Genomic DNA, 23,214 nt, shown 5'->3' with positions numbered 1-23,214 from the left:
ATTCAACAAAACAACATCATATAGTCGAAAAACTATTTTATAACTTTAAATAGTTTAAAAACTCAACAAAGTAGCGTTATATAGGTTAGGGACAATTTGTATATTTACCCTAGAAAAAATTATAATTTTGTAATCTTTTTCTATCTTTTTTCATGCAGAAGGATTGACTAAAATCAACACAAGCAAGGGTCCCATGATGTTTATATGAAATAGAATGGACATTGGATTTTGGCTGTACTATTGTATGTTACTATATATATACTCCTGATAAAGTGGATTCTATACCTTTACAAATTGGCATCATTCACCTTTTTGTTTGCGTATAAGTCAAAGAATGATGCAGAAATTAATAAATGGCTCTAAAGCAATTGATTTGTATGTAATTTGGATTTTTATTTAGAAGTGTCGGTTTGAATTTTTGGATTTTGAAATATTATAATATTTATTAAAAACATGTATATAATTTTTCTAAAATTTAGAGACTATTAGATGTATATTTACCAGTGAAAATAAAATTAATATAATTATATTTAGAATAAAATTTATAAATGATTATTAAACTACGACAATAACTATAATGATAGTCATAGAAGTTTAATGATCATTAATATATATATATATATATATATGAACATCAATATCTATTCCTTAAATTTAAATAACATAAATTAATAGACTTAATTAAGTATTCAAAAAGTCAAAGTTAAAAGTTTTAATGACGGTGAATGTGTATAAAAATGTCTCCTAAACATCGATAAACAAAATCTTAAAAAAGTAATAAAAGGATTTGACATAGAGAAAATTCACTTTTTATTCTTAACTTTTAGCTATTGTTTTTATTCAACAATTGAATTTAGTTAAGGACAAGTAATGTGAATCTTACATTCCTATTTATTACACTATTTTATTATATTTAAATATATACTTATTTTTCATATTTTATAGTGAACAAACGATTTCCCAAGATGGGCTGATATGGGCTCCCAAATAACATCAAATCGGCTTGAGCCCAACTAGGAAGCACCGGGGAAATCATAGGCAGCCTATTTTCTTAAAGGTTACGTGGCGTATTACAATTGGATTGCTGTACATCCCATTCCGGAAAAATAAAACCCGTATAAACCGACACCCCGGAGCCCGGCAGCCACGGTCCTTGGAAGTTTCCTTGTAGGCGGATTTGAACACCGAATACGTTACCCGACCGGACCTGGCTTACTCCCCAAGACAAGCCTTTTTATATAACAAATCATCCCCTCGGGCCCAACTCTATACAATTAAACATTCCTCAGATTATTTGTCGAAATCTAATATCAATGGCCGGAGGAGGGACTGAAGCTTTTCCTGATTTGGGAAAACATTGCCAGTTTTCAGGTTGTCATCAATTAGATTTTCTTCCTTTCAAATGCCAAGCATGCCTTAAGGTACCCTTTACTCATCATTCTTTTTCTTTTCCTATTGTTTTCCATGTTCAATACATATATATATATATATATATATAAATATTTCGTTTGTTTTCTATGTAGGTGTTTTGTTTGGAACATAAATCATGTAAGTCTCACGATTGTCCGAAACCGGAACATAACAACAGGAAGCTGATCATATGCGAAATCTGTTCGACGTCCGTGGAGATTACGGGCAAAGAAGATCAAGAGAAGATTATATTGGAAAAACATGACAAGTCAGGGGATTGTGATCCAAGGAAGAAGAAGAAACCAACTTGCCCTGTTAGAAGGTGTAAAGAGATATTGACATTCTCTAACAGAACCGTTTGCAAGACATGTCGATTGGAGGTTTGTTTGAAACACAGGTTTCCAGCCGATCACGCTTGCAAACAGGCTTCCTCCTCAGCTCCGGAAGCAACTAGCGGCGGTTGGAACAAGAAGTTCTTCGCGGCGTTTAGTTCAAGAAATGCGAAGGATTGTGGCAAGAGTGGGTGGCCTTCATCAACAACTACTCCATCTTTAAAGGCCTATTAGGACTTTCATGCTTTTTCTCTTTTATTTTCTGTACAAACGTATAGATTGAAAAGGAAAGAAAATCTCCACATCTTTAATCTTCAATGTTAATTCTTTGGTTCATCAATAAGAATTTAATATTTAGTTCCTTGAACCTATGGTATTTTCGATACAAAGAGAGAGATAAAGAACTATAATCGCAAGTATTAAACAAATTTACCTCTCTGTTGACATACAAATATACATAGATGGAACCTCAGTTTCGCTTTGCTTCACTTGGAAGGGCCACGACTGTTTAAGAAGTAACATTTTAAACGTTGGGCTACATGTTGGCTGTTGTTTGCTTGATTTCTTCCGATGTGATGGTCTGCACATAACGAAGAAAAATATGCATGCATATTGTTAGAGCAAACACCACAAGAAAATTCTGCTATATAAAGGATGGTCGTAAGCTATGTGTCTCCGACTTTATATTTCTTCAAGTATCCGTACTCGACACTCATATAAGAAGTGTATACATGGCTAAATATATTAGTTGAGTTTTAAGTCAGTAGGTGTCGGGAGGTTTAGTGCATGGTTTTGGTTGGGACTGTTTGGAGGATAGTTTTTGGTGATGATGGGTATTGGGTGAGATGAGGGCGGTGGTGGATTAAGGGTTAGGTTCGTTCAAGTGTCAGTGGATTGCTAATGCCTTTGGGGTTAAGGTTTAAGATTATAGATTAAGGGCAGTAAGTGGTTGGTTTTGTTTGTGGTTACTATAATGTGTATGCATATTCCCTTATTTCATAATTTGCATTGCTAGCCCTTTGGTGCCGCCATATTGGGTCCACAAATCCATAATATTTCATTTGTTTCGAATACAAAATATGGGTGCTTTATAAAATAGAAAATATTAGTGACAACTTTATAGGTAAAGAAATCTAGAATCTCTCTTTGGGACTTGATCACTTTAGTTTGATCACCCAAAAGTTTCAAAATAGATGTACATGTCAAATCAATGCCCGCCAGTTATGGTCACAATTCACTGTTAATGTACATATTGAGAGTCAGGCAAGCATGCACTTGAATTTACCTATAAATTTTGTATGCCATTATTAAACAAATGTTGAGATCAAATGTATAAAAATATGCCCTGGTTTTGATAAATTAATTTCGATCGATAGTGCATATGCAGTGTCAATACCAGAAACTTAGTTATCCAGGGATCGAAGTTACTAAACCCTAGTTATATTTAGTATTAAACCATAGCATCAAAGAGTTTCTTCTTTATGTGCACATACAGTCAACACGCTGGTTGATTATTAGTGTGCTAGAAAATTGGAAACAGAAAAAAATAATAAAAATAATATCAATACATAATAAGATATACATAAGAGATGAATTTTGACGTGATTCTATCTTATCTACTTCTATAGATAAGCAGAACAATAAAAATACTTAGAATAAATAGTATGCTCGATGATCTCGGTTATTGATCACCACCTTATCAGTTTTCTCATCAAAGTTTCTTAGTATTTCTTCTTTTCATTTCACCAAGCTGGAAGAAAAAAAGAATTGTATAAAAGACTGATTAACAATGATAATTGATTAAGTATAATTATCAGTTGTATCAAGTTTATTATTCATGGCAACCTCATGAATATCCATGATCAAAATATACTTTTCTCAATAATTTAAGTTATTGAAAGATAATATTTATTCAGAATTTTTTTAATAATAAAGTATATATTTATGCATACGTAACTGTTTTAACTCGAGATCTATAGGGAGAATAATACTCTCTTTTATTATTAAGACCATTTGATGGTTCCAATGATCAAAATAGTTAACTTTTGCAAGAATTAACACTTTTAATTAAAGGATAATAGATTTGAATGTCCAAGTTATAAGCACAAGTTATAAGCATGAGATGAAAAAACCTAATACATACACAACAAAAAGGTACAGTCTTCAGCTATATATGATGAACATGGTAGATCTGCTTGATTAAAGCCTTTACCATACCTTTACTATTTTATCTTGTTAAATCTTAAAGCATAAAAACAGTTGAATATATAACAGATGAGCTTGGAAGAAATGCAGAAAGTAAGCTCACAAAGTAGTTCATATTGAAAGATTGAATTGCAGAAAGTAGAGAGATCTCTTACAGAACATATTGAAGAACACAAGTTTTCCCAAACTATAGGAAACAAAGTAAAAATCTGCTTGGATGGAGCAAATATTTTCGGACCAAGATGCTTGATTCCCCCAAAAGAAAGTTCACAAAAGAGTAGTAGAAGAAGAAAGAGCCATCATCGCTGGGAATAAAAGCTATCTGTTGCTTTTCTTTCTTTGATAAACTCTCCACCCATCTCTTGTAAAAAACATGTCCTTTAGCCTTTGATTCTGAGCTTCTTCTTCTCGCTTTTTGTTTTGATGAAATGATGCTGACATGCTTTGAAGAAGACAGTGGAAGGGTTTGTGATAATGATAAAAAAGGTGTGTGGGAACTGGGAACAATGATGGCGATGGAGAGGATTACGAAAGAAAGGGAACACTATCATTGCCGCTTGGTTGTGGCGTTGAAACAAACAAGATTCATGGTTTTTTCTCCTCTCTCTCTCTTGTCAGACGAGAGAGGGGGAGAGGAGACAGCGAGGCAGATTATCAAAATCCATGAACATCCCTTAGCTTTTAAACATGGCATGCTTTAACCCTAGGTTTTAAATATTAATTAAATTTAATAGTGTTTTAACTTTAAAAAATTTAACAGTGTTTTTTTTTCAAACAAATTGAAAGTTTCCCCAACAACTAATAAATTTCTTGTAAAGTTATTTTCTTTTTTTGGGGTGATCTTTTTCCTAGGTGGTGGTTGCTCATAGGTGGCATGTAGTGCATCAGAAGAGAAAAAATAATCCATTCAGACTCAACAAATGAGCCTCGGGTTAACAAGTTCTCCTGGAACAATGTGGCCGCCGATGTTGGCTTCTCTTACAGCAACTGGATACTAGCTCCGATCTGTTGGGGCAATCGTGGGTTGCTCGTCTTGTAAATGCCTTATTTGTTGAGAATAAAAAGTTGGAATTCTGAGGCATGTTAGAAGTGGGTCAATTGGACTGGAATCTTGGAAATATACGGTAGTCATTATTATTCCTGATGCAGATGCTTTTTCAATGTTCAAATGATCCGTAATTACTGCATTTAATATTTTCACTTTCAGCCTTAGCTGTAAAGTCTAATTTGTCCAGCATTTCAGGTATAAAAAGGAGTTTTAAGTCTGATCTGAATCAAAGAATTTCTTCTTCTTTTTTATCATATATATGGACACACTGAATTCCAAATATTATAATCACCAACTGCAAAATATGAATGTTGTCAGACTTAAGCTTTAACTTTGAATTTTTCTTTTAATATTTATGATTTTTTGTGTGTAGTTTTCAGTGGTAATATTGTCATCAATATTTAATATGAATTCTGAGTTACAAATCTGATGAGAGTTTCATGCTGCCATCATCCCAAATATGAATTGAACCAACTAATTTTCATACTCATATCGGACTAAGCTGAATCAATTTATATTTCTTAAATAAAAATTAAAAATATATTTAAAACAATTAAAAAATAAATCATAAATATCTATATTTAAAATAATTAAAAATAATAATAAATTGATTAAGTGAACCAACTCGATTATGCATTTTAACAACCGACAAAACCCAACTTAATCGAGACCATAATAGATTTAAGCATGGGTGAATCTAAAAGAACGGAGGGGCTGATTTTTAATTATAATTTTTTTAGAGAGGCAAAATGTAATTTTACCATTATATTAGCTTTATAATTTTTCAAGGATTAAATTGAAATTTTACTATTTTGTGGAGCCACGAAACAATTTTTTCAGAACTTTAACCGGAAACTTTACAATTGTTAAGGGACTTAAACTGTATTTTTTTTCATTTTGGGGGCCAAGGCCCCTTCTCCCTGCTTATGTATGAAGCTATTGACACTAAAGATGGTTTGGAAACAATAGTTGAATGACCATTTTATTTCTTTGAAATTTGAACATGAACCATAAACAATACATATACAAAAACTTGTTTGATTCATTTACAGGTTTTCATTCACTTATGTAAGAGCATGGAGTTCCGCTGTTTCACTTATCCATGGTAAATTTGTTCCTGTATATCAATGGGACGAAAAATCAATTAGCATATAATATATAAGCAAAGCAAACAGCTTTGATACTCACGTATGGTATTTGAGGTATTGATCAACTGTTACAGGTTTAGGGCCACCAAACCAGTTAATCATAAAGATGTCTTCCATCTCCAATTTGAAAATTCGGAAATCATGATCTCTAGGCCACCCTGTACACTCCCACCATTGCAAAACTTGGTAAGTAGAATAAACATAAGTTACTCCGACTCGAGTGTATTGTTGAATATTGGTGTATTCATATCTAGATATTGCCAGATACAAGGGCTAAGAATTACCTTTCATCTCTGGATGCTTTGTGAACAGCGCAGTTCGAGCAAATTCCACCTCTTTAGAGTTTGCATCAAGGAGTACCAACTAAAACACCATACGGCACAATGAAATTAGCTTAGAAATCATTAAAAAGCTCATTTCGTTCTCCTGTTTATTCTTTCTTTTTATCCTTCCAACCCTTATAGTAGTAAAAAGGTATCACTTGTCGTATGATTCGGATCAACATACAGAACTTAATCTTTATAAATACGTGAATGAACCAAACTCGAAGAACTAGAACAACCTCGGGAGTTTATTTATACACACACACACTATGTAACAAATTAAGCTCAAAGCAGGTGAAAGAAAACTGGATTTAGCAATGTACCTTTCCCGTCAGTGTGATTTTTGCACACACAGGGCTTTCTGGGTCGGCATTGCCACATGTTCCGAGCGGATACTCACTGATTGTAAGTGAAGACCGATGGTCTTTTAATGCATTTCTAGCTGTTGGATCAAGGGTTGTTAAATAGAAATACGGGACGCCGGTGCTTTTTTCCGGGTACCCCGTCACTGAATGAAACAACATTCCTGCAGAACAAGTTAACATTCTTGACACGTCCATAAAAGTAGCTCTAAATACCGAGTGTTTTATTCGAAAATGAGAGACCTACTGTATAATTGTGTGTCATGACATTGCAAATACGCATCTCAAGGAGAACTAAAGATAAAACACCATGTGAATTTTCAAAGATTGGTACATAAACTACATATCAATGATTAAAGAGCATTTTTATGCTTTTTCAATGGCATGATGGTTGATTGTTACCACCAAGGGTCCCAAATACAAGCATAAGCCGAAGGAAGGAACCGAATGTGTTCAGAATGAGAAAAAATTACCCAAATGGTGACCCTCCCAATTCAATTGATATTGTACTGCAAAATTTAAATGAAAAATAAGTTAAACCAAGAACACAAGTGTTAATTGCTTGTGGATTAGATGATTATTCAATGATTGATCTTTGAGCAAAAAAAAGAAGTCAAAGCTTCATCTTTTGAGAACTAAAATCCAAAATTCAACAATAACAATCAATTGGGTCATCTAATCAAACAATTGAAGAACAAAGAAAACAAAACACAGAATCCAAATTACATATTACAATCCCAAAACAAGAATCAGAACAGCAATCGTTTCGTAATAGTCAAAAAGAGAAAGGAAGAAGAAAATATTTACTTTAAAATCCCCCAAGAATTCTGCGACACCAACCAACGAGCATAGGCAGCAGCAGCATCTCTATCAGGTTTTGATTCAGCTAATAACCTTCCATCTACACTTCCTTGAAAACCCAGAAAAAACAAGACCATAAAGCAGTAAAAGAAGCCTTTGTTTTCCATTTTTTAAATATTTTTTGACAGAAGAAGATGAATATGAAGTCGACTCGACAGTATCTGTATCTAGATACGAAGTTTTAAACTTGGAAGACGAGTATGGGAAAAGGCAACGAATTTATCGCATTGGGAAAGGAAAGAAGATGAGGTATGTTGTAATCCTATGCTGCGAGGCACATGATATGGAACAGTATTATTGGTTCTTAATTCTTATATTGTATCTTTCGTCAAAGTCTTCAACTTTGCCCAACATTTTCAATCCTAGATGCTTAAACGTGTGAATAATTGTAGTTCTGCAAACATGGTATATATTGTAATGAGTTGTAGGAGATCGATTTGAACCTGAAATGGATTAGCTTGAGATTGATTTGGTTGAATTCGGTGGTTGTCAGTTCTGAATGATGATATACGACGTAGAGACAAGAATGATAGCTGAGCAGACAGTACAACAATGATGTTGGATAAAACTAAGAATTAGTAGAAGGATTTTGGGATTTTTGGGATTTTATGTTAGGTTGAATTAATAGATTTTTTAAATATAAAATTATGTTGAATTACAATTAATTTAATAAAATGAGTAAATTTTGAGGATTAATATTATTATTATATTATAATTATGATTAAAATAAAAGTAAAATATAATTTTAAAAAATTAATCAAATGATAAAATAAATGAATGATCAAATAAATAGGTTATTCTGAAAATATTAATACATTTAGGGTTTGTTTATTTGAATGTAATTAGTTTTTCGAAAAATGAATTACTACAATTTGAATTACTGAAAAATGAATTAATGGAATTTAAATTCTGAAAAATGAATTACATTTCTGGAAAACGTTTTCCGGAAAATGTTTTCCGTAAAATGAATTACATTTTTCTTAAAAACACCTAGAAAATATTTTATGATATTTGGAAAATGTTATTTAAACATTTTTTTCACTAGTTGAAGAGTTTTTTAAAAATTATTTATTACAAATATTAAATAAAATAAATAATATTATTTATCATAAAAATTTTTTATTATTAAAAATAATTTATTTATTATTAAATAGTATTTTTATAATTTTATTAATAAAAATATTAATTTTTGTATATTTTAGTGAAATAAAATATTATAAATATTATAAATTATTTATTAAAGTAATAGTGTTATATTATATTTTAAAAATATTAATTAGTATATTTTAAATATTTTTATTAAAATATTATTAAAATATATAAATAATATTATTCATTATTAAATATATAATTTTTTTATTATATATTATTAAAATAAAAATATAATATCTTATATTATTATAATATAATTGATTATTTTATATAAAATTAAAAATATAATATTATATTATTATAAATATTAATAAATTAATAAATAATATTTTGATGAAAATAATATTAAAATATTTTATTTAATATTAAATTCATAAAATAAAATTATTTTGAGTATTTATTATTTGAAATGAAAAGTTCGGAAAATGACTTACGGAAAATGAATCTGTAAGTCATTTTCTAGAAAACACAAAGGAAATTATGTTACTAGGAAAATGAATTACGTTCCGGAAAACGAATTACGTGAAACAAATACAGGAAAATATTTTCCGAAAAACGAATTACGTGAAACAAACACGAGAAAATATTTTTTAAAAAATGAATTACGTAAAATAAATACGAGAATTCGAGAAAAACTAATTCCGTAATTAGAATTACGAGAAATAAACAGACCCTTAGAGATAGAAATAATCTTTGGCCAAAAAAATTAATAAGAATAGTCTCCGTATGACCGAGTCCAAGTCATTATTTTCAGCCTCGGCAGATTTACATGCATTTCATTGGGCCCTTTTCGCTAGGATCTCCAATGAAATAATGACACCTGTTAGTTTTGTAGTTCTAACTGGACAGGTTTCTTTTTTTTATTGCATATAAAGTTTTTCCCCTCTTTTATAGTCAGACCCAGGAATTTGAACCCAAATCACCCAAGAAAAAATAGGGAACAAGTCAAAATGGCGGATCACGATCACCATCAACACCACCACCACCACCACCGTCCCAACCGCCTCTCCGTCCCTCCACGAGCCACCGGATTCACAACCCAAACACCCACCCCGATATCTTACCCTTCGTATTCCTATCCTTCTTCCATCACAACCCCAATTGCAACTCCCTCGAAACACCGCCTTTCCCTCCAGTCTTACAGTGCTTCCTCCTCTTCCCAAAAGAAAACCTCCCTTTCTTTCCTCCTCTTCCTCCTCCTTTCCCTCCGCTCTCTTTACTCTCTCCTCCCTTTCATCCGCTCTTCTTCTCATTCTTTCTCACTATTCCCTTTCTCTTTCCTCGTCTCTTTCCTCACCTTCCTCCTCTCTCTCTCATTTACTCTCTTCTCTAAAAAAAGCCCCAGAAATTTTTCTAATTTCCCAATTTATTCTCTCACCAACTCTCAGCTCAAACTTCTACTCTCTAAGTCTTTCCTTTTGTCGATTATCTTACTTCTCAGGTTCCAAGCTCTTAGATACTGTGGCACAGCTGCTATGATCTTAGCTGAACTATCCGGAAACCTTGCTGGCAGGCTTTTTTCCAAGGAGAAAAACCCGAAGAAAAGGTCTCTCTTCATTGGGTTTTGCTTTTTATTTATTGGATTGATGCTATTATCTCTAAGTTGGGATAGAGTAGATTGTTTTCCTTTAAATAAGACTGGGGTTTCCATGTATCCTAGAGAAGGATGTGTTAGAATTTGGCCTATGTTATTGCCGTTTTTATCAGGGTTTTTAGGTTGTTATGAGAAGGTTTCTATGGACTGGGGGAGCATTAGACAGCTTGGTCCAAAAAGGGTTCGATTGATTTCATTGTTTTTCACTACACTTATGCTTTTTGTTCCTGCTGTTGTTAGTTTCTTTGTTTATGAAAGTGAAGGAGGAGGGAATATTTCTATTGATAATTTAGGTTGGCCTTTGGTGAACATTGTTGTCTTCGGAGTGATTTTGAGTGAGAATTTCAATAATGATGATGATAAGTTAATGAGTTCTAAGGATTTCCGGAGGGAGTTTGTGGTTACGTTCGTTTGTACCATTATATTGGAGTTGTTTTATTTTGAGGAGCTATCACTCTCAGGATTGTTGTTGTGCGGCTTGTTGCTGTACATTGCTGTTCGAGAGCTGGATCCTGTTTATACGAGTTATATTGAATTGGGGATGGAATCTTCGGAGACTTCTAATATGTCAATATGGAAACCTATTCAACATATATTGAGTGAGCGAAAGTCTCGGAAAATTGCATTGTTTCTGTTGATTAATACTGGATATATGGTTGTGGAATTTGTTGCTGGCTTCATGAGTAATAGTTTGGGGTTGATATCAGATGCATGTCACATGTTGTTTGATTGTGCGGCATTGGCTATTGGGCTTTATGCTTCTTATATTTCACGGTTGCCTGCTAATAGTCAGTTCAATTATGGCAGAGGCAGATTTGAGATTCTATCAGGGTATGCTAATGCAGTATTTCTAGTTCTAGTTGGGGCATTAATTGTATTGGAATCCTTTGAGAGGATTTTGGATCCTCAAGAGATATCAACCAACAGTCTGTTAACTGTCTCTATTGGAGGGCTCCTTGTCAATTTGATCGGTTTGATATTCTTTCATGAGGAGCATCATCATGCACATGGCGGATCATGCTCGCACTTGCATTCACATTCTGATTCCCACTCTCATGACCATTATCATCAACATTCACATGATCATGAAAGTCATGTTGAACATCATGAGTTTATAAATGTTTCCGATGGATGTCATGATTCTTGCTCCAGCCATGAACACCATCACAGTAACCAACATCGCAGCAACAATCACCATGGCGAAGATCACAAGAAACACGAGTTTCATGGCCACCATGATCATCATCACAATCAAGCCCCAGATGATTGTGCCTGCCATCATGATCACCTGACCATGGACATAAACATGCTCATAGTCATAGTCATGAAAACCATGATTTTGCCCACCATCATGATCACCATGACCATGGACATGATCATGCTCATGCTTATGCTCATGACAACCATGATTATGCCCACCATCATCATGATCACCATGACCATGGACCTAAACATGATCATGCTCGTAGTCATGACCACCATCATGATCAAGGCCTGCACTCCCATACACACTCTTCCGAAACTAAAGGTCATTTACCGCAGAAGCACCAGCATCGACACATAGACCACAATATGGAGGGAATCTTTTTGCATGTTCTGGCAGATACCTTGGGAAGTGTTGGGGTTGTTGTATCGACCCTCTTAATTAAGTACAAAGATGGCTTGTCGCTGATCCTGCATGTTCAATATTCATTTCAGTTTTAATTATATCATCAGTTATCCCATTGCTTAGGAACACGGCTGAAATTCTGCTTCAAAGAGTTCCAAGGGCGCAGGAACAGGGTTTGAAGAAGGCCATCAGTGATATTACAAACATGAGAGGGGTGCGTCGTGTTCAGAACTTGCATGTATGGAGCTTTACAAACTCGGATATCGTTGGAACAGTTCACCTTCACATAGCAGCAGGAACTGACAAGGCTGCTATGAAATCACGAGTGTCGCATATCTTACATGATGCCGGAATCAAGGACTTGACGTTGCAAGTTGAATGTGTGGAACAATAGTAAACTGATGAGCATGGAAACTAGTAGCTCATTCATTGTAGGACTGAATCTAAACATAATCAAAGTCAACAGTTGCTCCGATTGATATGTTGTTGTTAAGGAGTGCGGCTTTCTCGGTTCTATCTTGGAGCATTCATATACTCATAAGAGCCGAGTTCAGCATCCATGTTTTACATCAAGGAATAGAAAGGAAAGTATATATATATATTTGTTGCAGATGGGGTCAGGGGCAGTGTCTTCAGAACTAAAGAGGACTGTTAAATTCTCACAGGTTCAGGTGACTGAAATCCAAACAAAAATATTTAATTGGTAATGTAATGAAACAAGCAGTGTTACATTATTTCCTTTTGTGTGATTTGCAATCCTTTTCTTTATTTTATCCTTCACCAACTTCCTTATCTGAGAGATTAATGGATGGGAAACCTACCATACAGTCCATAAATGAGATATCAACTTATAGACTCTTTTATTCGGTATTTAGCCCAACTTTTTTTTAATAGAGCCCAACTTATTTTTAAATACAATTAATTAGATGTTCATTTTGGTGGAATTTAATTTTTCTATGCTTAGGATTTAACTTCACACCGAACAGATAATATCATTCATTACTTCATGTTAATAATATCTTAATCCATTAACGCATTTAATAATTATTACGATAAATAATGAATTAATTAAAGTGATAAAAACACATGGTAGCTAATCCCATTGGTATAAATATGGATGGTCTTGGGTTTGATGAGTCTGGTTTTTGGTTTATTTGAATTCGATTTAAAAATTAATTTTTTTCACTCGTACAAGTTGACCTAAGTTTAAGGGGGTTTAACTTGATTCAAAATTTGATCAATTTTTAGGTCAAAATTCACATTTAATTTGACCTATATATATATAATTTATTTTATTAAATAAAATAATGATCTAATTGAAGGAAAAAAAGAGATATTATTACAATTATATCTAAATATATATATAACTATAATACTATGTTGAGTTATGTCAATTTTTTTTCCACTTTAAACTTGAACCTGACTCTATTCAATCATACTCTTAAAAAATTCTGACTCGAACATAAATTTCTGAAAAAAAAAAAATTTAACCGGTCAAATTAAGTCGGAACCAATCAAGGTCCTGGTCAAATATACATCCCTAAATATAAATTATCATTTAAACTAAAAAAAATTAGTAAAAAAGAGATACATTTATTTAATACAGAATAATTTTTAAATAACAATTGGGCGGTTGAACCAAATTAGCAGTGATTTAGACATTGATATGACTTTGAGTCAATGGAGCAGCTGAAACGGTTGTAGATTGAAACGGGGCGGCAGACAACATCGTATTTGGTCTGAACAAAGTTAGTTAAGATTGTCACTCAAACCAATTGAACTCCTTTCAGTGTCCAAACCAAACTTAAATCCCAGATTTGAACTGAACCAAATCTCACTTGACTATTTTTTATTTCCCTATCTTCTCTGTAACTAAGGATTTATTTCAGAAGATCTAGGGGTTTTGTAAATGGAGATTTCGGAAGAGAAAGTGGTTGCTGTGATCATGGTTGGTGGACCCACCAAAGGTAACAACTTTAGCCTTTGTCTTCTTCGTTTTCAGGCGATTTTCTCGTTGGGTTTTGATTTTGAGGATTGTTGTTTTTCTTACTTGGATTTTCTTCTCTCTTCCAGGGACTAGATTTAGGTCTTTATCATTCAATACTCCAAAACCTTTGTTGCCGTTAGCAGGTCAGCCAATGGTTCATCACCCAATTTCTGCTTGTAAACGGGTACTATTTTCACTGCCCTCTAATTAATTTTCTATATAAATTTCAAAGCAAATTGTCGCTTTATTTTATCTTTTTTGTTATTTTGATCTTACGTTCCATGATTCAACGAGTTTGTCCTATGGTCATTCCTACAAATTAACATATATTTAGACATTGGTACTAGAGTATGACTATCTAAATATATGAAAATAACTTCAGGTAAAGAACTTCAGGTCGGACATGTATCACACTCATTCTCTAGTCTGAGCCTCTGAGGAACATAATGTTTTCTTTTTTGTTGTAATTTCAATCATAATGATAATATTCATTGATTTTCCATGCCTTTGTTTTTGTTTGTTCCATAGATACCGAACCTGGCTCAAATTTTTCTAATTGGATTTTATGAGGAGAGAGTTTACATTATATGTCTCTTCGATCTCTAATGAGTTGAAAATACCAGTGAGGTGATTAGTGCACTGATTTATTATATTTTTTCTGATTTTAAGCTTTTTACCTCTATGATGGATCTCACTTATATTATCTTTTTCTTTGGTTTTCAAATTGATTGAGTTAGATACTTGAAAGTGTTAAAAGTCAAATAATTTAGGCACCAAATGGTGCTTTGTCAAAGTAAAAAATTAGGCACCTAATTTTTGTTGAAATTGGGTAATGAGATAATTAATTTTAGTCATTGTAATTTAGGGTATTTATAAGATTAGTCCTTAAGTTTCAACTATAAATACCCTAGCTCATATAGCTTCAAAATCATCCCAAAGCATTCTAGCTTTCTTCCAATACTAGAGAGATTTTAGAGAGTTTCTTGAGAGTTGTTTTCTCCTTTTTATCTAGAGAGAATTATCATTGTTTTCTCCTTGGTAGATCGAGAGAGGTTGTAATTCCTATTTTCTCATAGTGAAATTCTTCTACCGTTGCCCGTGGTTTTTACCCTAAATTTTTAGGGGTTTTCCACGTAAATTTTGTGTCTCTTTTATCTTCATTTTTATTTTCTCAAATTATCAGTTGCGATTTTGCTCTATCCGATAGCCGTCTTCCGCAATAATTGGTATCAGAGCTAGATTAGAGTGTGTAATATCTGCTTATTGTCTTTGTGGTTGCCACCAAAAAGTGGATCCTCCAACATAAGAAAGTAAGAAGTTATTACCCATTCTTTGAAGGTTCCAGAGATCTATTCACGATAGTGAAATAGTGGGAGTTATCCGTAAAACGAAGCAATGGCAACGAAATTTGATATTGAAAAGTTCAATGGGAGAAATTTCTCATTGTGGAAATTGAAGATGAAGGCCATCCTGAGGAAAGACGGTTGTCTAGCAGCTATCAGCGAAAGACCAGTAGATTTCACAGACGACAACAAATGGATCGAAATGGACGGAAATGCTATGACAAACTTTCATCTAGCAATAGCAGATGAAGTATTGTCAAGTATCGAGGAGAAGAAGACAGCTAAGGAGATATAGGATCATCTCACCAAACTGTACAGGGCCACATCGTTGCACAATAAAATTTTCCTTAAGAAAAAATTGTACACTCTCCGTATGCCAGAATCTACTTCAGTGACGGAGCACTTAAATACACTGAACACTTTATTTTCTCAGCTTACATCCTTAAGCTGTAAAATATGAGAACAAGAACGTGCTGAACTTCTACTTCAAAGTCTATCGGATTCGTACGATCAACTCATCATCAACTTGACAAACAGTAATGTCACCAGTCTAGTCTTCGATGACGTTGCAGCTGCTGTTCTACAAGAAGAAAATCGGCGCAAGAACAAGGAAGACAGACAAGTAAATCTGCAACAAGCAGAAGCGTTGACAACGATGAGAGGGAGATCAACAGAACGTGGCCAAAGCAGCAATCATAAACATGGTAGATCGAAGTCGAGGAGCAAGAAGAATTTAAAGTGCTACCACTGTGGAAAGAATGTTCACTTGAAGAAGGATTGTTGGAGTCTAAATAAAAACTCCAATCCACAAGGCAATACCGCAAACACTTCAGATGATGGAGATGCTCTATGTTGTGAAGCGTCAACCACCATGGAAGACAGAAAAAGATTTGCAGATATATGGCTCATTGATTCGGGAGCGACATATCACATGACATCAAGAAGAGAATGGTTCCATCATTATGAACCTGTATCAGGAGGATCTGTGTATAGTTGCAATGATCATGCCTTAGAGATCGTTGGTGTGGGAACCATCAAATTGAAGATGTATGATGGAACAATTAAAGTTGTTCGAGATGTGCGGCACGTGAAAGGTCTGAAGAAAAATTTATTATCCTACGGATTGTTGGATAATAATGCTAGCAAGATTGAAACACGGAAAGGAATCATGAAGGTGTTCCGTGGAGCGCTTGTGGTGCTGAAAGGTGAAAAGATAGCTGCAAACTTGTACATGCTGAAGGGAAAGACATTGTTAGAAGCAGAAGCCTCTGTTGCCTCATGTAGTTCAGATTCTGCAATGCTATGGCATAATAAACTTGGACACATGTCAGAACAAGGAATGAAAGTCCTTGTGGAGCAAAAGCTACTTCCAGGCTTAACAAATGTATCACTTACTTTGTGTGAGCATTGCATAACAAGTAAGCAGTACCGGTTGAAATTCAACACATCAAATTCTAGAGGCAAAAGTGTTCTAGAATTGGTTCACTCTGACGTATGGCAAGCACCAGTAACATCCCTAGGTGGAGCAAAATACTTTGTCTCATTTATTGATGACTACTCAGGAGATGTTGGGTGCACCCTATTAAGAAGAAGTCAGATGTGTTTTCAACTTTCAAAAACTTCAAAGCGCGGGTGGAACTTGATTCTGGAAATAAGATCAAGTGTTTCAGAACAGATAATGGAGGAGAATACACAAGCGAAGAATTTGATGACTTTTGCAAGAAAGAAGGCATCAAAAGACAGTTCACAGTGGCGAACAGTCCTCAACAAAATGGAGTGGCAGAGCGGATGAACAGAATCTTGTTAGAAAGAACAAGAGCAATGTTGAGGGATGCAGGCCTAGAAAAATCATTCTGGGCAGAAGCAGTCAATACCGCCTGTTATTTGGTGAATCGAGCTCCATCAACTGCAATAGAGCTGAAGACACCAATGGAGATGTGGACTGGTAAACCAGCTGATTATTCAAACCTTCATGTATTTGGAAGTGTCGTGTATGTGATGTACAACTCCCAAGAAATTTCAAAGCTGGATCCAAAATCCAGGAAATGCAAATTCTTGGGGTATGCTGATGGAGTAAAGGGGTATCGCTTGTGGGATCCCACTGCCCGCAAAGTGATCATCAGTAGAGATGTTATCTTTGTAGAAGATAAACTACAAAGAAAAGAAGACGATGATAGCGCTGAAAAGTCAGAGACTACTCAGATACATGTGGAAAAAGAGTTTGAAGAAGGAGATTCTTCTGAAGCAGAACCAGCACATGATGAACAAGAACCAGAGAGTTCTGAAGCTCCAACAACTCGTCAATCAGATCGTGTGAGAAGATGTCCCAATTGGCACTCAGATTATGTTATAGAAGGTAATATTGCATACTGCCTTTTAACAGAGGACGGTGAGCCATCAACATACCAGGAGGCAATAAACGGCTCAGATGCTTCACTGTGGATGATGACGATGCAAGAAGAAATCGAAGCCCTTCATAAAAATAATACATGGGACCTTGTGCCACTACCACAAGGAAGGAAGCCAATTGGTAACAAATGAGTCTTCAAAATCAAGCGAAATGGTGACGATCAAGTTGAGAGGTATCGTGCAAGACTGGTGGTCAAAGGATATGCTCAAAAAGAAGGTATTGATTTCAATGAAATATTTTCTCCTGTGGTTCGACTAACAATAGTTCGAGTAGTTTTGGCAACGTGTGCTACATTGAACTTACATCTAGAGCAACTAGATGTTAAAACAGTTTTTCTTCATGGAAATCTTGAAGAAGAGATTTATATGCTCCAACCTGAAGGTTTTGAAGAAGACGAAAAGAAGAACTTAGTTTGCAGGTTGAACAAATCTCTGTACGGTCTAAAGCAGGCGCCAAGGTGTTGGTATAAGAGATTTGATTCCTTCATTATATGCCTTGGATACAACAGACTTAATGCAGACCCTTGTGTTTATTTCAAGATGTCTGGTGATAACGATTTTGTTATATTGCTGTTGTATGTGGATGACATGTTGGTTGCAGGACCCAACAAAGATCATATTGAAGAATTGAAGGCACAACTGGCTAGGGAATTTGAAATGAAAGACTTGGGATCAGCAAACAAGATTCTAGGGATGCAAATTCACCGAGACAGAAGTAATAGGAAGATTTGGCTTTCACAAAAGAATTACTTGAAGAAAATCTTGTCACGATTTAGCATGCAAGATTGTAAGCCAATTTCTACCCCTCTTCCTATTAACTTCAAATTATCCTCCAGTATGAGTCCTAGCAGTGAAGAAGAGAGGATGGAGATGTCTCGAGTACCGTATACATCAGCAGTGAAAAGTTTAATGTTCGCTATGATATGCACAAGACTAGACATTGCACAAGCAGTGAGAGTGGTTAGTCGATACATGGCGAATCCAGGCAAAGAGCATTGGAATACAGTAAAGAGGATCTGAGATACATCAAAGGGACCTCAAATGTTGCATTATGTTATAGAGGATCAAACTTACTAATCAATGGGTATGTAGATTATGACTATGCAGGGGATTTGGATAAAAGCAAATCTACTACAGGATATGTGTTCAAAGTTGCTGGTGGAGCTGTAAGCTGGGTTTCAAAATTACAATCAATTGTGGCTACATCCACAACAGAGGCAGAATATGTAGCAGCTACACAAGCCAGTAAAGAAGCAATTTGGTTGAAGATGCTATTGGAGGAGCTTGGGCACAATCAATAGTATGTCTCTCTGTTTTGTGACAGTCAAAGCGCCTTGCATCTAGCAAGGAATCCAACATTTCATTCAAGGACAAAACACATACGAGTTCAGTACCATTTTATTCGTGAAAAGGTGGAAGAAGGAACAATAGATATGCAGAAGATCCATACCAAAGACAACATAGCAGATTTCATGACGAAGGCGATCAACGCTGATAAATTTACCTGGTGTCGATCCTCCTGTGGCCTGTCAGAAACGTAAGCAACATGAAGGTACAAGGTAGAAAGAATGGTGTAAAGATATGATTATTCCAATCAAATCTTCAAGTGGGAGATTGTTAAAAGTCAAATAATTTAGGCACCAAATGGTGCTTTGTCAAAGTCAAAAATTAGGCACCTAATTTTTGTTGAAATTGGGTAATGGGATAATTAATTTTAGTCATTGTAATTTAGGGTATTTATAAGATTAGTCCTTAAGTTTCAACTATAAATACCATAGCTCATATAGCTTCAAATTCATCCAAAGCATTCTAGCTTTCTTCCAATACTAGAGAGATTTTAGAGAGTTTCTTGAGAGTTGTTTTCTCCTTTTTATCTAGAGAGAATTATCATTGTTTTCTCCTTGGTAGATCGAGAGGTTGTAATTTCTATTTTCTCATAGTGAAATTCTTCTACCGTTGCCCGTGGTTTTTACCCTAAATTTTTAGGGGTTTTCCACGTAAATTTTGTCTCTTTTATCTTCATTTTTATTTTCTCAAATTATCAGTTGCGATTTTACTCTATCCGATAGCCGTCTTCCGCAATAATATTTTTTCTCATTTTAAGCTTTTTACCTCTATGATGGATCTCACTTATATTATCTTTTTCTTTGGTTTTCAAATTGATTGAGTTAGATACTTGAAAGAGGACAAACCCCATGGTTCAGCTGGTGGCGTCTATTACTTTAGAAATATTATCATGGAAGACAACCCGGTTTGAATTCTGCATTCCTTTTTGTATTCATTCATTCTCATTTTTGCTTTAGTGTTTTATTATTTCCTTTTCCCTTCGAAGTTCTGAGTCTCGGTCCTTTATAACTTCTCAGACAGTGCTAAATCGATGTGCAGATGCTTTGAATTATTTCTCATAATGTGTTCTTTTTGTGCAGTCTCACATCTTCTTGCTAAATTGTGATGTTTGTTGCAGTTTTCCGTTGACAGACATGCTTGGTAACTTTCCTGTTACTCATATAATTATACACTTCCAAGCTTGCTTCCCTGAACATTAATTAGACGCTCGTTTCTGCAGAGGCTCACAAAAGATACGGTGGGATGGGAACGGTGTTAGTAATCAAGGAAAGTTTCTTTTTCAATTTTCTATTATCTGTAAATTGATTTTATAATTTACTTTAATTGCAAAAACTTTATTCTTTGATGTGGTCTTCTTTTGATGTTTTCTTCTTGTTTCCCATCCAGGTTTCTGCTGAAACAGCTAACCAGTTTGGCGAGTTGGTTGCTGACCCAATCACGAAAGAGTTACTTCACTACACTGAGAAACCCGAGACTTTTGTACGTATACGGTGCAAATGTAAACTTTCACTTATTTTGTATGAGGAATTTCTAGTTTGTTAATAGTCCTAAGCTAGCCACTTCTCTTTGTTGTTTACATTTGATGGATTGCAGGTAAGCGATTTAATTAACTGTGGAGTTTACATCTTTACTCCCGATATCTTCACTGCCATTCAGGAAGTCTACACATATCGAGGAGACCAAGGTTGTACATATGTTCATAATTACAGTTTATGATGCCTTAACAAGCATGGTGTAACCTTTGTATGGTCTTGCAGAAGATATGAATATGCATCATTGAATATTGCTTTTCTTTTTTCTTTTTTCTTTTTTTTTGGGTTGGGGGGGGCGCACCTGCTGCATGTTGCAGTCTTCATGCTTTTACATGGTTGCTTCTTTTTGGTTGTATTGCAGCTAATTTTCGCCATTTTTCGAGCTTTGAGACGCTGCACTCTCCGACAAGGTTGTCTCTTTCAATAGACTTACTCACTAGTCTTTCTGTGTTTGAACAGTTATCTTTTACTGATTTACTTTAAAATATTTAGGACGATAGATGACATACTTTTGCATACATCTTGATTTTATTTGTAACTTTACGATTGATTTTTTTCCTGTACGAGAAAACATCCTTTTGCACATATTCCTCAGGTTGCACAATGATCTGAAACATTATTTCTCAAATATCTATAGACTATAGCTGCGGTTTTATTTTTCGTAAAAAGGTCGAGATCAGACGCTTTAGTCTTTGATACTTTTTGATTGCCTCTGCTCCTAAGAAAATGTTTGGCATCTTTTTCATTTTGGGCGCATTTATTTGTTGTGAAATGCCGCTGTTCCAATCTTAATGCCTATATCTATTTCCTCCAGGGCTTTTTCCCTCGACTTTGTTAGATTGGATCAAGATATTTTGTCCCCATTTGCGGGAAAGAAGCAGTTATATACATATGAAACTATGGATTTCTGGGAACAAATCAAGACTCCAGGGTAAAATGTTAGGGATTGATGTTGCTTTTCTTTTCTTTTTCTTTGACGAGTTATCATTGATTCTTCTCCATTTTTAAATCTGTCATTATCCATACAGGATGTCTTTAAAATGTTCTGGTCTTTATCTTGCTCAATTTCGGTTTACCTCCCCTGATCTATTGGCTGGTGGAGATGGAACTAAAAGTGCTTTGATTGTTGGTGATGTTTATGTGCATCCCTCAGCCAAAGTACATTCGACCGCAAAGGTAATCCAGTTAGTCTTTTTTATTCGAGCATTCTCGATGTTTGTTGCCCAATCATGGAACTAAGTGCTAAGTCGCTTTCATGAACAGATTGGCCCCAATGTCTCTATTTCGGCAAATGTTCGTATAGGAGCTGGGGCAAGGCTTATAAGTTGTATCGTCTTGGATGATGTGGAGGTTCAGGTGAGGAAGTTGATGCTTGGGGGGGAAAATCACAATTTTCATTGTGTTGAACCTGTGCTAGTATTTATTCACTCGACAAAAGTATAATTTGATGTATTTTCTCCCGGCAGGAAAATGCGGTTGTTATTAATTCTATTGTTGGATGGAAGTCGTCTAAAGGGAAGCGGTCTCGTGTCCAGGCAAGCTCTGTACCCTTCTATCGATACAATATTATACACCGTGTTCAATTAGTATTGTTTATAATCGAAGCATGCATGAACCGTTTCCTTGGTGGAGTATAGAACTTGATTGATGATTATATGAAAACTAGATAGAAATTTGTTGAAGGAAATTACTAAAAATTTCTGAACTGGCTGATTTTTGACCTTATTTTTCCAGGCTGATGGAGACTACAATGCAAAGCTCGGAGTTACTATCCTTGGTACTTTTCTGTACAACTAAATTTCTAAATGGTTTAGTATAATCTATTTTTAGCAGATAAAATCTCTGATGCACTTGAAGAAATGTTGAGCTTTAGTTTAATTTCTGTTGCAGGAGAGGCTGTAATTGTAGAAGATGAAGTTGTTGTGATCAATAGTATTGTTCTTCCGAATAAGACCCTTAACTTAAGCGTGCAAGATGAAATCATTTTGTGACGGTGGAAAGGTTCTGCGAGCCTCTTTCTCGTGGCCTTCCTGATTTTCAGCCAGTGGAAAAGAAAAATGACCGTCAAGAATATCTGCAACGGCAACGATAAGGGCATAAGCGAGACTGAAGTACAGCTGCTGAATAGTTTTACAACCAAAAACTTGTGATGGAAGATAAAAGTTTTTAGTTATCGATTTGAAGTTTAGAATGTTCTCAAATTCAGAATGCAAAAAACCTTGAAGAGCTCTCTTGATTGATTTTAGTTTGGTCCACTGTTTCGGAATATAGATTTTGTGTCCTGTAGAATTTTTTTTTCCGGGATTACTATCAATGTATCGAAGATTAGTATTTAAATTGATGGTTTTTAGAAAATGAGGTTCTTATAAGGTTTGGATTATCAATAACTGGCAGGTATCATGTGGAAATATTTAAGGCAGGGCTGGCAAAAACCCGACTCGATCCAACTGTGTTTTAAAAGAAAGATCATGGAGACATCTCTAGACTCGAGGTCTAACCATTTTCATTTAAGAGACATAAAATAAGAGAAAAAAAAGGCTACTGTGCATTAT

The 23,214-nt window shown here is 34.7% G+C and overlaps 2 protein-coding genes and 2 pseudogenes across 2 annotated transcripts; 3 read left to right on the top strand and 1 right to left on the bottom strand.

The window, feature by feature from the left end:
* Positions 1-1,281: 1,281 nt before the first annotated feature.
* On the top strand, positions 1,282-2,028 carry LOC120147425 (zinc finger AN1 domain-containing stress-associated protein 12-like). The gene is made up of 2 exons (XM_039160802.1): positions 1,282-1,421; positions 1,524-2,028. The coding sequence occupies exons 1-2, from the start codon at positions 1,314-1,316 to the stop codon at positions 1,974-1,976; spliced, it is 561 nt and encodes a 186-aa protein (XP_039016733.1). The 5' UTR covers positions 1,282-1,313; the 3' UTR covers positions 1,977-2,028.
* Positions 2,029-6,119: 4,091 nt separating this feature from the next.
* On the bottom strand, positions 6,120-7,931 carry LOC120147657 (annotated as a pseudogene).
* Positions 7,932-9,757: 1,826 nt separating this feature from the next.
* On the top strand, positions 9,758-12,793 carry LOC120147393 (zinc transporter 5-like). Its single transcript, XM_039160768.1, is given in 3 exon segments — positions 9,758-11,694; positions 11,766-12,089; positions 12,092-12,793. Coding segments are annotated over 3 exon segments (2,574 nt in total). The 5' UTR covers positions 9,758-9,791; the 3' UTR covers positions 12,439-12,793.
* A 1,097-nt stretch (positions 12,794-13,890) lies between these two features.
* Positions 13,891-22,897, top strand: LOC120147600 (annotated as a pseudogene).
* The last annotated feature ends 317 nt before the right edge of the window (positions 22,898-23,214 follow it).

This window comes from Hibiscus syriacus, unplaced genomic scaffold (assembly GCF_006381635.1).
Source record: "Hibiscus syriacus cultivar Baekdansim isolate YM2019G1 unplaced genomic scaffold, ASM638163v2 tig00110940_pilon, whole genome shotgun sequence".
In the NCBI taxonomy this organism is placed as follows: domain Eukaryota; kingdom Viridiplantae; phylum Streptophyta; class Magnoliopsida; order Malvales; family Malvaceae; genus Hibiscus; species Hibiscus syriacus.
This window is presented reverse-complemented; position numbering and strand designations above follow the sequence as displayed.